Source organism: Electrophorus electricus, chromosome 11 (assembly GCF_013358815.1).
Source record: "Electrophorus electricus isolate fEleEle1 chromosome 11, fEleEle1.pri, whole genome shotgun sequence".
In the NCBI taxonomy this organism is placed as follows: domain Eukaryota; kingdom Metazoa; phylum Chordata; class Actinopteri; order Gymnotiformes; family Gymnotidae; genus Electrophorus; species Electrophorus electricus.
In genome coordinates, this window is record NC_049545.1 from 13118892 (window position 1) to 13135000 (window position 16109).

Sequence of the window (16109 nt, forward strand, 5' to 3'; positions counted from 1 at the left end):
AGAACGAACCGCATTGTTGCGTTGTACTTGAAACCATAAAGTGAGGCTGCAGTGTGTCTTCCCACTAACGCTTCCATCCATTTGCTCGTTACAGTACACCAGCGATCGTCTGAGTTTGATTAAGCACGGGGGAGAGGATCAGAGATGGGAACAGACACCCCTGCAGGCAAAACACCAACCCTGCTGCTAGACTAGCCTTTTCGACAAGCAGATGCCAGCGAGGCTAAATAACACTAGAAGAAAGAGTCTTCTATAATTAATGGAAGTGTTCTGATCAATCTCCTGAGTTGCTAAGGGACCGAGACAAATGGAAGGCGATTCTTCCACCGTAATCTAACTGCAATGGGAGGCATGTGTGCCAAAAGGACTCGGAATGAAAAAGTACCAATTAGACTCCTTTATTCCACAGTTCCAAACCTGAGTGTGAACGCACACAGCCGGTGCCGAATTAATCCAGTGTCATGGGTGGAGCAGCTGACTTAATTAGAAGTATTAAAAAAAAAAAAAAAAAAGTAACACGAGTTTGCTTTGCAAGGTAACAGTGTAACTCTAGTATGTACACAGATTTCTTTTACACATTTTCCAAAATAAAATACAACTTGGAAATGAGATGTATAAAAAAAAAAAAATATCAAAGCAGACTTGTTTTCCATCAACAAGGGTACAATCAAATTAAACAACAACAAAAAAAGTTTTACATTTGTGAATAACAAATGTATCCAATTAAAAGGAGTTCCATTCCCAAGTTTGAACATACATTTTAATTTGAAAACCACGATTTTATAAGCCAGGAATCCAATTTGTAACCGAGCTGTTTTAACTAGTTGCTAGCCCCATGAGACATGAACACAAACTACTGGAAGGAAAGTTTTTGAAATGTAATACACTTTTCAGTAAGATATTGTGGCTTCCAGTGAATGCTACATGCAAAATAAAAAAAATTAGTTTTTAGGTCTAGTGTATCCAACTGAAATGGGAAGTAAACTTAATTAGGGGCCCATTTCACTTCACGGGGCAGCAAGGGTGTTCCACTCGCAGAAATCTAATCTGGGCTGCAAATGAATCTGAAGCACTGCAAGGAATTTTAATCACCTCCACTGTTTATCATCATAGGAGAAATGGTTGCTAAAAAAGTTCAAGCATTCAACTTCAAACACCCCCCCCCACACACACACACACACACACGTTTTGAACGGGTGTACTTAACGACAGCACTGAATATTTTCTCCACTATTGTATTTGTATTAACATGGTAATAAATTAACTACATTTCCAGCAGTGATGAGGTATGAACTAGTGGTTTGAAAAGCGGCTTTAAGCAATGTCACCGCCTGGGGGCGCCAGTGCGCCTGTTGGTGTGGCTAGTGTGAAAGCACCGCAGATGCACCATAAATAAAATATGGACTATCAGTGGAAATTAGTGTCAACACAGCGTAGAGTCGAAAATTAAGTTTAAAATAGTTTTATTTGTTTTAAAATATACATCAGTTTACAAATTGAGAAAATAATTAGTTAACAGTCTTTCTGTAGATTTTCTTTTTAAGGTTCTTTACAAGAGCAAAAAAACAAACAAAAACAAAAACCAGGTCATCACACATGGTGTCGCTACATGACCAAGAAAGCTTTGTCCGCTCAAGTGTGATTTAAATAAAACTCTGCGAAGCCATGGCAGAACGCACGGCGTGCAGAACACTGCTGAAAAAACGGACTTCCAATTACCTTAAAGGAAAAAGCACCATATCGCTACAGTAGACCACTGAGAGACAGGTAGTTATGGTTTGTGTACGACAAAAAATATGGGATGTTGACAGCCGTGTGTTACAGTGACACATGCAGCCAAATACTAGATGTACTGAAATGTGCTGGAGTCATTTATTTGACAGGCTCCGTTTTGTTACATTCCTAAATTTGCACCATTAAATGCACAATGAAATGAAAGGGCCCTTCTGTAAGTGCTATGAGGACTAAGCAATACCGACTACAAAGTTTTAAAACACAAAGGACAAGAATTGAAAATGCCAATGACCACCAACACTGAAGGAAATGATTACATACAACAGGTGTTATTCTGCACACCTGTGTAAATGGGAGGGGACACACCCTTTTGCATTTCAACTGTTTTTACATTTACATACCAGCCTCACACTAGAACTTTTCAAAATTAAAACAGCCCACATTTGGGACAACAGACAGAAGTTAAGCCAATGTAATAATGCAATGAAACAAGACCAAACCCGCAATGTCCATTCCTGTATTCTTTTGAACCTTTCTCTGCTGACAGGTCAAAAGTAAGTGCACGTCTCCAATAATTGATATTTTAAACCAGTGCAATTTGATTTATAATGGCCGATGAAGACATGGACACAGATGCACACGCATACCCAAGATAAGATAAAAGTGAAATGCATTGACACGGACTAGTGTGCTGAAGGTTAAAAGAAGAATAAGCTTAAATGTGCTGTTCCCTCACTGGCACGCTTTAAAAAACACATTTCTGACATTTTTTGTCCTTCTCTCATATTTTGTCAACATTTGTTCGCCTTGCACAAAGCACCCAAGGAGGTCGCCTTGGATCAAAGAGAACAGTCAGTCACTGAGGAACTCAACTGCAATCATGATGAGGAATCATTAAGCTTGCAGCACGGCAGACGTAAAAGCCTGTTCACATGAAGAGGGGAGGCGTTGCCCCTCCCCCGCACACCTCCTCTTTCGTGTTTGCATGAACTCCTGTCTATAGCCCATCTGATGAGGTCATGAAATATTTAATAAGGTCCATTTCCACGTGCGAGACTCTGACAGACTGCTCCATCTACGTGTCCTTTAAGCATCACCCAGCTATTTTTAAACATGATAAAGCATCAATTATTCAGGACAGGGGGAGCTTCATACAGTTCTCATTATGGACTGTTACAGTTACACACGGGGGGGGGCGGTGATTGATACACTAGGAACAGAGAGCGAAAAACGTAAGCGAGGGAGAGAAAGGATAAGTGTCTCTGGGAGCCTTTTGCCTCACACAATCTGTACATCTCTACAGAGGAAAATTGAACTGAATTATTAAAAGGCAGAGGAGGTGAGAATTCATGAAGCAACTCTATCATGGACTAGTCGAGCTCATGCAGCCCTTTGACTAGAGACATGTTTCTATGTCTTACACTGTCAAGGCTATGAATCATTGGTACACGACAACAGGGCACTTAACCTGAAGTTAGATACTGGAGTGAATAAGCACACGTTTCTAGACATTGAACACTGACTGAAAAATGAACCATAGGACAGGGGAGCAGGGTTCATGGTCTAGTCTCATCCAGTGATTTGACGTATGAAATAGAACAAACATGCACCTGAAAACCTAAATGAAAACACCACGGACATAAAGTCAACATGCACGGTGTTGTTTGGAGTGTCTATGGAGAACAAGACGGCAAAAGATGTACAAAGTGGTCAGTCCTCACATCTGATTCTCATATTTCAAGACAAACAGAAGCATCTTTTAAAACCGTTCCTCAACAAACCTTAACCGGAACAGGGCTCGAAAGAAGTGACCAACTCAGATCACTGTCCAAAAGAACATTTGCCAAACCCACCCATCTTTAATAACAAGGATAAACGTATTATAAAGAAAACTCAGACATCAAATGATCTGTCAACAAATGATCTGTCAGCACTTGCACACACGCACACACACAGATAAAGAGAACACAACAACATGATGCATTATGATCACATTCCCCATATAGAAGTAAACACTGATGCTACATAAAGAACTACATTTACTATGAGCAAATAATGGCTTTCAATAAAATCAGGGCTTATATCCAGTTTATCCAAAGTATTAACCCCAAAGACATAACAGACAGCTGATTGGTGAGCGCAAATCTTTATTATTTTATGGCCCAGAAGAGTAAAGGGGGTGCCTTACTGAGTGTCCTCTTACAAAACAGTGAGGTTGGTAACAACTGGCAATTACCTACAGTTTAATTCAGTTGTCTAAATTTACTGTGTGCATAGTTCCATGTAAATGCTATTAGAGTATATGGCCTCCAGTGACAATGCTGACAGCAGCTGACAAGAGAACAGATTACTGCCCATGTAGCTGGACACAACAAAGGGCAAGTTCTTACTGAAGTGAATGGCCATTACTGAAATGATTCTGTCCAATACTGAGTTTTGAACACAGCACAGAAACCGCAGAGGCCGGATAAAACCAGAGTTTTAAGAAGGTAACTTATTACAGTAAATTGCTGTTCGTCTTAAGGTCATTTTGTCTACCTACAATAATTTCAGAAACTTCTAATCTAAATTAAGAAGTGTGTGTGTGTGTATTCTTTTGTTTAGCTACAGTGTTCTTACACCTCTGATTTAAGTGCTCACTGTGATGTGGGAATTCACAGGAAAATTGTTTTACTGTTTTCACACTAATAATTTGACACAAACAGTAAAAATCTAAGCAAATAAACACACAGAGCACGAAATATTTGCTTTAAAACAAATCTCTGGTTTAAATATCAGTAGTCAAACGAAAAAGCATCAAGGTACATGAAAACAAAAACTGAATCAGAATACTTGACTAAATAAAATTCATAATCAAAATCACTCTCTTAAAAAAAAAAAAAAAAGTTCTCTTTTAGTTGGGTCAAGAATTACAGTGGTAGATCAACGCAGAGAGATGTGAGAAGAGAGAGTACGTGGTAGAGAAGGTTCTTTTCAGTTCCGTATGAGCTAAAAGCTGACTTAAAGGGTGAACAGAGAAACCCCTTAGTCAGAAAAAGGGTTAGGCACTGTAAGTCGACAACACAATCCCTAAGATTATGTGACATCTGCACTATCTTTTGCATGCCACACTGCTGGAATGCCCTTCCTGGAGACAGAAGGCTCACACTGGTAATCCCCAGGGCAGAAGAGGAAGTCCTTGCTTCCATTTTGTGTGCCACTCCAGTTTCAGTTCCCAGCACAACAGCAACAAGTGATAGTGTTCCGTCTGGATGCCCCTATTACACTACACGGGCCATAAGTGGAGGTGTCTATATATGGCTATATCCTGTGGTGGTCTTCTCATTTACAACACAGCTGGGCATTCTGGATACCTTTCAGCGTGTTGAAATGGACTGTTTTCTCACACACCGACGTTCTTATAAGACACTTGAAGCACTGTTCCGCTGATGTGGGGACGTTTCGGATCAACTTCTTAAAATGGCAACTTGCATTTTTCCGTAAATACCATACTGAAGTAAACTTCTCACCTCTAACAAGTGACTGAAGAGTTACAGTAATGAGTCAGTGCCAAAAACAAAGAAAACAAACAAACAAACAAAAAAACAAAACAAAAACAATCCCACACAAACAAAACAAAAGCCAAAACAAAACGGAGGGCAGCCTGGGTACAGCTTAGCGCAATTCCGACTCGACCGCTGCTTCCCCACATGGGCTGCTAAGACTCGTGACGGCCAGTGATGAGAAGATCACTGTAGATGACAGGATAGGGGGTCAGCCCGTGACCTCAGTCCAGCAGGTTCCCATGCTCCTGTGCTCTGGTAAGGCTATCCTTTCGGTGCAGGTGGTGGACCCCCATCCGTTTGGGGCTCTTCTGTGGCCGGGTGGAGCCTCCCTGGGGGTGGTGCCGATGAGGAGGGGGTTTGTCCGTGTAGTCCTCCACGACCCTGGAGCTGATGACTGGGAAGTCCTGCGGCAGGACATCCCGCTCCTCGGCCGAGCTGCCCGCGGATGCGGCGTCTTCGGCGGACTCGCGCTGCTCGGCAGGGGCCCGGCCGCCCGGGCCGACGGCGCCGCTGCTGCTGCTGTCCTCGTTGTCCAGCGCCATCAGCAAGTGCTCACCCTCCTCCTGGGAGAAGTCGGTGCCGTAGTGGCCGCGCTTGGTGCGCAGGTCCGCCACGCTGCTCGTGTCCGTGTCCAGGCTGGACTCCCTGCTGGCCGTCCAGCTCGGGGCGGACGAGCCCTCCTCGCCGTCCGAGTAGGCGCCCCTGACCTGCCTGCCCCCGCGCTGGCTCCTCTGCAGCTCCTTGGCCGTCTCGCTGCTGAAGGAGGTGCGGTTAAGCAGGACTCCCGTCGAGGATGGCGCGGTCTTCTCGACGAACATGCGCTGCCAGTTGTTGAGCAGGTCCTCCTCGGAGCTGCCTGAGCTGGTGAAGGTGCTGGGCGGCTGTGGCGGGCTGCTGAACGGGCTGGACTGGCTGGACAGGGGGTCGGGGGCGTCCGGCTGCCGCGGCGGGCGCAGAGGAGGCGCGTGGCCCCCGCCCGAGGAGGAGGAGGTCCTGGAGCACCAGCCCCCGTCGGACGTGGCGGGGCTGCTGGGGACGGTGCGCTGGCGCTCGCCACCGCCCCCCCCGGCCTCCTCCTCGCTCTGCACCAGGCTGAGGGAGATGGCCTGACGAGTGGCGTAGGTGCAGTTCGGCAGCGGGCTGTTCTTGGGGATCTTCACCTTGTCGTCGGAGGAGAACTCGATCACCTTGCGGCCAGGGTAGAGAGGGTGTGGTGGGGGTGGAGCAGGGTAGGGGTTCAGCTTCTCGAAGGAGGGTGCCGTCGCCGCCGCGTCGTCGCCGCCGCCCGACGGCCCGTCCGCACTGGCCTGCGAGCGACAGGCGCCGTTGAGGTGCTGCGGGTCGGCTGCGCCGCCGCCACCGCTCCGCCGGGCATGCCCGGGGCCGCCGTTCTCGTTCTGCGGGCCGGTCATGTCCACGTGGACGAACACGTCCTCGGCCACCGGCCGCCCAGCGCTGCTGCTGGACTGAGCCGAGTTGAGCACCAGAGGCTCCGGCTTCTCGAGCACACGGGCGATGACGGACGTGGGCACCACATCAGCGGGCGTCAGGCTCAGCGTGTCTGCGTCCTGCCCTTGGGCTCCCGGAGCACTCTGGGTATTGTCGGGCAGGCTCCTATTCATGTGCTTATTCACCATCTCCTGCAGTTCATACGGCAACTGGAGCACGAAGACACGAAATAAGGAAATGACCAAACAATCACAAGCCAAAGCTCGTAGAAAGTACGAAGCCAACCTTAGAACTTTGATTAATCTTAATTCAGCTAAAGACCGGTAAAACCTAATCCAAACCTTATCCATGTGAGAATGCTACCATTCTTTATGTTAAGGAGCATGACCAGCCACTAGCAGTGAAGTCAAACATCGTGACACTTCCTGCGCTTTTAAACAGCCCTCTTATCCACTTTAAGTGGTTGGTCTTGGACGAGTTGCTCAAAGTTGTCAAATAAAACAGGAATGAACCATACCCAGTGCTTAAAAGGACCAGCTGCATCTAGCTCATTCCAAGAACTCACATAAACATAAACCATAAATGTGTAAATAACCAAGATGTCTTCTTTTCAAATGTACAGCGAGATGAGAAATGATGAGGTGCATGAGAATTCTGATCCTACGCAGGACAGCCTCTCAGACGTGTTCAATTACAAGCCAGCGCTCAAGGAGCCGTGTGGTTAGGCGGCTCTCTGTTCCTGCTTCCTGAGATGTGAACGGGCTGGTGAATGTGACTCATCTCCTGTGCTGAGCTGTGAAGGCTATCTTAACTTCCATCAGGAAAAGCAGGAGACAGGCTCTTTTTATTCAAAAGCACCCACTGCCTCCGACACAGGATGGAAGGAGGGCTAATGAAAAGGTGGGGGGGGGGGGTGTTCAAGAGAAAGCGAGCACGAGCGCAGGACTGAGTGAGCATGAGAGAGAGTAAAAGCAACACAGACATCTCGGGATTTTATTTCCTGCCGTTGCCTTGACTGAATGAATCTAGGCAGACGTATTGATTCATGGAAAATGACCAGGGAAAAAAATCCCAGCCTGCCCAGGCCAGATCAGCCGATATCCTAACGATCCTCTAGGGCCAGCGTGAGGGCTGCTGGCTCCACCCCGTCTCTCATGGTCAGGCGCGTGTCGCGTGCGACAGCAAAGACATGGGTGACGGGTCTCGGCCTCGCTGCTCCCACGCGCTCGCGTTCCCCCTACCGTTCTGCCTCCCTGCGAAAAATGACGATTCATCGCACGGGCGCCGTCAAGTTCAGAGAACCGCCGCGCGGGATCTCCCGGGCGGCGCAGATCAAAGGCTCGCGGAGGCAGGCAAACGGCAGTGACTCGTGACTTGAGTCAGGTTCCTCGTCACACGCGTTTGGTGCGCCTGTGCATGGTGATGCAGGCGAGTCCACCAGCGTGGGATCGGAGGTCTGCGCGCGCTCCCATCGCCCCTCCTGCTTCCTCGTGGGGACGGAGCAGGTCTGATCTCTGGCTCCCTCCCGCATGCCTGTCTGAGCCCAACACATGCACAGCCGTCCCCAGAGGCCTGGTAACCATGGATATCGGCATTTCGATTTGGCTGGCTTTTGTCTGCCTTAGCCGGCGTCGCGTTTTTTTCTCTCTCTCCATGTGGCCTTCCAAAACGGGTGGCGAGGGATGGGAGGGTGTTCCCTAACGGCAGACGCTTACGGCACGGAGACGGCACTGCGGCCCCGCTACACCTGGTTCGAGGTGATGGCTAAACAGCACATCATTACAATAGCGCTCTTCTCCCAAGAGATGCAACACAATAACTGGTATTTCACCAGCGTTTGACTGGAATATGATGGTTCTTAACATTTCCTTGCTCTACAAGATCTGTGCAAGGATGAATATGCTTCAGTTCCTCACTGTGCTGCTTCTCGCACACCCAAAGCTTGGGTTGGGACAATATTTCTGTGGCTAATTAAATGTCTCCAGGAAAGTAATGGATTAGATTCATTTCATACCACTGTCACCACTTCCCAGATTAAAATACATGATTAAGATAAATCTGAAAGGGGGGGGGAATGCATGCGATCCTTCATTCTGAAGGTGCCAGCCTGGCGGAGGAACTGCTACCTGGAGCCAGTTAACCTCAGAACGGGCTGCTGCCAGACTACCAAATTGGGACAGCGTGAGGAGCTAATTCAGTGGTGAATAAAAGATCTTCTAAAAATAGGCCGACCTCCCAGGGCCCAGCTTCCTGGTGGAGGGACTGCCGGCTCTAAGAGACCCCCGGAGAGCAGAGCGCCTGGGGTTAGTCGTGTTGCTCAATTCCCTAACTCGCACATCAGAACGGATGACACGAACAGACTCGTCAGATCAATGGGCAGCAAAGAAGACCCGTCTGAGCTCAAGAACAACTGAAATATGAATGCAGTGCTGTGAGAATGTGGACAGGATGTGTCTTCTATAAATGTTCGTTTCTATGACAAGCGCAGGGTAAGTTGATGGACTGTGGTTGGACCAGCCACCTCTTCCTTGCTGCTGGATGAGCAACAGGAAGCTTTTTGGGGTGCCAGGGATAAGGATGCGCAGAAAGGGCTCAGGGGTCACCGCACTTCTGTGGTGATTCTCCTGGGTTCCCGCTGCGTACCGTCACGGCGACGCACGGCCCTCTGACACTCAGACACGCCCGCCGCGCCCTGCCCCTCAGCACAAGGACGAGCACTCTTGTGCGTCTGGCACCTTGTCAATACGGCAGTTCATCTCTGGCGGCAAGACTGAGTGTGCTCTACTCTACGCTAGCACCACGCGGCCCACGTCGGAGTAGCATAAAGCACCCCTCATTCTGCTCATCCCTTTCTCTCCGACAAGCTGTAAAGGGCCGCGGGCACTTAGCAGGGCGGTCCGAGCCAACACTTACGTCCGCAAACTTGTGATTCCTGAAATGGGACTTGTTGCACTTCAGCAGCTGCACTGCCAAATTGCAGTCCTGCCGGTAACGTTCCTGAAAGAGAACACACACACACACAATTACAGAGGAGAGAGAGGAAGCCTAATCTTTTGTTTTTTAAAAGACCAACTATAATTTACCTTTTCCTTTAAACAACAGACTGTGCACTTCAAATACCATAACAAAGGAACAACAACAAAAAAGCAAGCATCGCAGAGGCAAACTGAAGCCATAGACTGCTGTAGTTCCTGTCTGAGAGGAATCTGGAGGTGGAGGCGTCGACAGAGGCCATTCTGAACAGCCATGACTGATGAGCATCTGATCCAACCGAACGGATCGGTTAAGTGCTAAGGAGTTTGGTTCCTCAAACGCTGTAATTAGCTCCCCACAGGCCTGTTGCACAATGACACTCAGCAAGCAGGTGCAATAAGCACCATTTTTAATGACTCAGCCTGAACAGACTTTTTTTTTTTTTTTTAAGTGGCTCGCTTTGTCATATTAAAGGTAAAAATGAGTCTTTTTTTATTAAGCCCAATCAGGGGACAATACTTTGGCAGAGACATTGCTGAGAGTCCCTAGTGCATCACAGGGAAGTCACGGTGTAGTAATATAGTCACAGTTTAAAAGCTTGACAGTTTCTAAGTAAATTTAATGAGAGAAGCAGACATCTAACGGGGAATCGCTGCCTCCCCTATAGACCCGTATCAGGCAGAAATCAGCTCCTGGACCGCACACACAAGCACATCTGACAACACGGTTCTGTGAAGGCATAGCACTGAACCTCTTAACGCGACTTTCAATTTTCAGCTCCAGTGGTTACCATTTCAAGTTATACTTCAGCACTGACAACCCTGGTGGACTGTCAGACACACGTGTGCGCACGCGTGCACACTCAACTCCCCCCCCGCCCCCCCACACACAGAACCTACATTTAGTTCTTCCAGCTTGTCGATCGTGTTCTTGGCATCCACGAGCCTGTTGGTGAGCTCCACTATCTCCTGATCCATGGTCTTCTTGTCTCTCTCCACTTTGCAAAGCTGCAAAAGGCAGGGGGAGCAGACAGTGCCATTAGTTCTCTTGGCAGCTCGCCAGGGCGAGCGGCATGGCCCCGCGCTGCTGCCTCGTCCTCGCCGCTTTAAGTAAGAGTGGCCAGTCATTTCCTCATCGATTCGCAATAAAGCATCGAGGTCGCTCATCTCCCCCTCTCTGCTAACAGTGTCAGCACAAAAGCAAGAGGGGGAGACGAAACAAAAAAACATCCTCAACATCCAGTGAGCTTAAGAATATGGCCGAGGTCAAACCCGGATCAGGAGCGAGGGCCAGACTTGACATAAACGGATCGATTTCACAGTAGCTGAGATAAGGGAGCCTGGAGGGGTCAGAACTGTTCTCCTGAATCACTGCGTGGGCCAGGCTCCCTCAGCCTTCCTCAGCTCAGGAATCAACCTTAAATGGACAAATAAATGTTTACAACACTATGCAGGCAGATGGGGCTCAGAAGGTAATAGTCTCAGGACGTGATAGCAGTTCAGTATTTGCCTAGTCACACAAAAACGGTTAAAAGGTCAGGATGAAAAACTTGAATGTGTAATTAAGTGTGATGTTGGAAGCAGATTGGTTGTGGTTAGAAAGGTCAGTTGAGGCTCGGGGAGGAAACAGTACAACAGGTGCAATTAAAGCAATGAGGGTGAGTGGTGTTGAGATGGGGGAATGTTCCACAGACCACAAAAACATGAGGGGAGTTCACGTACTGCAGGGGATGAATACATTCAATCCACTGTTTCGACAGTATAAATATTCCCCAGACCTCTGGGCTGGAAATCTTCCATATCAATTAGCAGCACTATGCAGATCCAGCTGCTTTCCCTGAATGTGTGTGCGGGAGCTAAAGGCACAGACCACTGGGAAAAGGCTAATGTGCCGCACGCACGCATGCACGCACATTAACACTATTAAGGCTGTATACAAAGCCAGTGTCTTCATTACGGGCCTGGCGCATGCTCTCAGTGAGGAAGCCGAGAGCCACTGGATTTAATTGAATTGAGTGCGCCATCACAGAAGTGAAGAGCTAAGCAGGACTGCACTGGCCAAGCACTAACTGCAGCGGCTTTGAGATCCAATAGCGGCATATTATACTCTAAAAATAAAAGAAAATCCAATTAAAAAGACATTATGTCTTGGGTACCAAGGGGCGGGTCAAGTGTAATCGTAGACCCAGAGAGACTTTGGATGGAAATTTAGCCTCATGATTTAAGACCAGGACTTACAGCCAGTGTGCATTCAGGAACCTGCTCCATTGCCGCTCGAGACAAATTCCACCTGAAGTTACTTCGGAGAGAAGGCGCCATTACGGCAGACTGCAGACGCCCAGCACGCCTTAAACCGCCAGGCGCTGGCCGAGAGGGGACGGAGACGGAGGACGACAGAAGGACTTCGCTGCTGATTGACAGCGTGAAAGCACTCCTCTCGACATTCCGAGTCGCTTACATTTTCATTATCCGACTATGAAGTTCAGTGGTTGAAATATATATTGTCCATCATCGTATGACCTCTAAATGCACGTATAAAAAGTTTATTCTGAAACAGCTTGAATGTGTTGCTTTTTCTGTCAGGTTTTCTTATAAGGTTTCGTTACAGGGAGAAGTGTTGGTAACAGCATTTTTGTTATTTATTGTGTTGAACGCCACAGCATCTGCTCCAGGTGGTCATAAATGTGCTCGTCGGGACGGACGGAACATGCTACTCTGCATGGCTGTGTCGCCATGGCGCCAGCACATTCGTCAGTGGTGGGGGAGGGTGGGGAGAGACATCTACACTGCAGCACTGGGAAGAACAAAGACGTGAAGTAGGGACACGCAACTAGATAGACCCACATGTGTGAGTAATGACAACGAGGAGGGTGTGTGTGTGTGTGTGTTTGTGAGCACATGAGTTTTTGTTTTTTTGTACCGACTATTTTAAGCGTCTTTGGGTCCTTGAAAAGAGCTATATAAATACAATGCATCATCATCATCATCATCATCATCATCAGCCTTTGTTTTCCCCATAATTTAGCCCAAAATCTTTCAAAGTCAGTACTGAAAAAACACTGTCTTTGTGAGAACGCAGGGTGCAGGCAGCTGTGGGCTGGGGTAATCCCTGCGTCTCCAACACTACGGTACCAGTAGAGCCCTGTAATCGGAATGGTACAACACCACAGGCAAAGCTGGAAAAGCTTTCAGCAGGGGGGTCATGGACAGAAGCTTTAACCATGCAGAACTAATGCACCACCTGAACTGAGCTAAAACAGAGACATCAGCTTTGGGGGTGGATTTATGCACACACGCGCACACACCTTTTAAAGGTGGGCAAAAAACAGAATATAAAAATCTGAATATAACTGAAGAAAAACATCTATGTAAAAGAATCCTTTATGACATGATAAACAATATGAAAGATTTTTGAGAAGCACAACAAACTCCCCATCATAGCTTTTGTAGGTCACGTTGAAGGTTCAAAAGCAGTCTAAGAGCAGCATGTTTTCACATAATACAGATCAACAATGAACTTAGTAACGGACCCCAAAGTTGTTGTTCTCCTTAGTGAATTAAAGGCACGGTTTCCAAACAGAGCAGGCAAAGCCTTCTATAAAGTAAACACTGCAATGAGGCAGTAACACAACGCCTGTGGTCCACTGGCCAGCACCAGCTCTAATCTGTGCCTGTAATGAACCCGAGACGATGCCTGCACTGATATTTAAAAACGCCTTCAACTCGATTACTCGCGAAAGGCGACTCGGGCATGTGAAGTCCTATGATTTGAGAGACCCTCCAAACCTGTTCGATTACATTAGCATTTCAATGACCCAGGAAGGAGAACGTGTGTACAATTATGGGCACAGTATTACCTCCTGCTCTTTTGCATAGTCATGAAAGCTCAAGAGCTCTTAATGTTGAATTCTGATAACCGAGGGCAGTTGGTATAAATATTCAGATGGCTGTTCAAGATTTCAGCAGCCTTGTGCTGTCTGTGGCATCACAACGTGAACCCCAGCGCAACCGACACAGCCAGTGTTGAGTCCCCTCCCTCCAACGCTACTACTAATGGAATGCAAAACCAGTCCAGTAAAAGAGGTAATCAATCACCTACTAAGGCAAGCTGACAGGGTTTTAGAAGCAGGCGTTGGAGGCCATCAGGGCATTTATATGCACTCCGTCATTCAACCAGGCTAACTGATTTCTTCCATTTTGTGAGGGTCTTTTTTTTTAGCCCCTGTGAAAATCGCAGCCCTCAAAGCTTTGATGATGAACGTGAATCTTGTAGTGATGGTATTCCGTCCAATTACAGCAACCTCACCGACCCGTCAAAGTTGTGGCCAAGCAGGTCACAGTCAGGATTGGCGGAACATGACGTGCATGCCTAAGCATTTGGTGAGGAGGCACAAAGTCTGTTGTTTTCCAGATCAGGAAACAGTACATTTGCTTATGTCAAATTAAATGCGTCACGATTTCAAAGCAGGGACGTAGGTCAGGGCCAGGATGCAAATATGCACAGGTGTACGCGCACACACACTTGTTGCAAGCGCTGTAGACCTCTACAAAGCAGTAGAGGAACAGTATCAAAAATAAAGATCCAGAATTCTGTTTACTTCCAAGGTCGGACTCCCTCCAAACACAACAGGCTACATTTGAGGGAATGAACATTTTCTGTCCACTTTTGATTCTCCCAGAAAGCCTTTAGACGCATGTACACAAAAAGAACGCTAACAAATAACAACCCTGACGAATAGAATTTCTAGCGGCAGAGCCCCTGAAGGAAGGATGAGGGGAGGAGTAGACTCATGTCCCTGCAGGACTGTGATGTGAGCTTAATCACAGCTTAAAGAGGACACGGCTCTGTGCAACGTGACCAGCACTGGGGCAGGCTGTGCTGTCGGGGTCATCTCGACTGCACGAGGCTCGTGCATGTGCGTGTGCAGCACCCCCGCCTCTCTCGCTACACTGCGACAGGTGCAAATCTCTGGCGAACGGGGACCTGGGCCACGGCGCTGCATCAGGCAGCTCTGCAGCCTCTGGCACGAGACAGGCACCGTCGCCTCCACCTGCGAGGTCAGAGCCGGCACGCGCAGGGCTGACAGGCTCGTATTGTGTGGAGTTTAGAGTCTCCTACCAGCCAGCCATCTGAGGGCATAACGGGAAACAAACACTGTCATTCTTAGACCCTAATTTAATCTTTTTGCCACCGAGTAGGACAGAGGCTATCCCTCACCATTATGAGGTCATTTGGGTACCATTTTGTTAGGGCAACCAACACAATGGTAATGAAAGACATCAATCCTGAAGATGAATAGAAAGAGTCGACGAAGTTAAAGAGGTGAAAGGTTACCAGGGCATGCAGCTTCTCTTCCAGGTCTTGATTGGCTCTCTGTGAGGCTGTGTAGCTGTTCTGCAGCCTGTGGGAGGAAGAGGAACAGGAACACGAACGAACGAACGAACACACGAACACACACACACACACACACACACACACACACAGTAAACACCATGGGAGCAACGCTGAGCTCAATAAATTCCTATAAAGGTATGCCCACTAAGAGAACACTGCTATATAATACAGCAGAAATGTAGAGAAAAGCATCCTTTAACAACCTGGTTTAAGGTCATTTCACATTATAATGCTATTGAAATCTTTTGTGCACCTTATCTTGCATTAGGAGCTGACACAGAAAGGGCAGTAATACAGTCTGGCAGTGCATTCAACAGTTCTGTTACCTTAACGCAGCAGTAGTGATGTACAAGGCACCTACCGCTATGGAGGCTGGGTATGGGCAGATCAAGCATGCGCCAACTAAAAGATTTACCGCCAAGATTTACTGTAACCACCAGATGATTTTCAACTGGATATGACACACACACACACGCACGCACGCACGCACGCACTTAATGAAAAAAGGCAGGATAACAGGGAAGAGGGGGAGCAGATGATGTTCCGTGCATCATTGGGACATAATCCGTTATAACCCACCCCCATCTCGGCCTCTCTCAGACTCCCAGGAGCCATGGTCACAAAAATATGCCGTAAATTTCATTCCCCGGCAATCGTTCTAGTCTAAAGCAGCAGGCGCGCACACAGCGCGAGCCTGTCGAGTTCCAACAGATAACAGGGGGACAACACTAAGCATAGGGCAACAGAGATCCCGGCGAGCGGCTGCTTCTGCTTCTTTCCGTTTTAAGTGCTTTACCTGGCAGTACAGAATTGAGATCAATGATATGAACTGGCTTCAATAACTGAATTACATAATTTATTTTAAAATTTCTGATGCTGTAAAAGCTGTCAGAATGCAAGCCACTACAGGTCACAGAGCTTTAGCGCATACTCGGAGGTCGCGGGACGAAGGGTCAGGCACCGATAACGCGAGACAGACAGACAGGAGTTGGCAGAAGAACTCAATATAGCAAG

General features: G+C 47.6%; 1 protein-coding gene across 2 annotated transcripts in view; it reads right to left on the reverse strand.

Annotated features, from left to right (window-relative positions):
* Positions 1-3859: 3859 nt before the first annotated feature.
* tjap1 (tight junction associated protein 1 (peripheral)) overlaps positions 3860-16109 on the reverse strand; it is a 50529-nt gene continuing 38279 nt past the window's right edge. For both annotated transcript variants that reach the window (XM_035531407.1, XM_035531408.1), the window contains exons 6-9: positions 15036-15102; positions 10601-10708; positions 9642-9725; positions 3860-6937 (exon numbers count right to left, since the gene is read on the reverse strand). In XM_035531407.1, coding sequence (XP_035387300.1) covers positions 5501-6937; positions 9642-9725; positions 10601-10708; positions 15036-15102 — 1696 coding nt within the window. In that variant the 3' untranslated portion in view covers positions 3860-5500. The remainder of the gene's footprint in view (positions 6938-9641; positions 9726-10600; positions 10709-15035; positions 15103-16109) is intronic.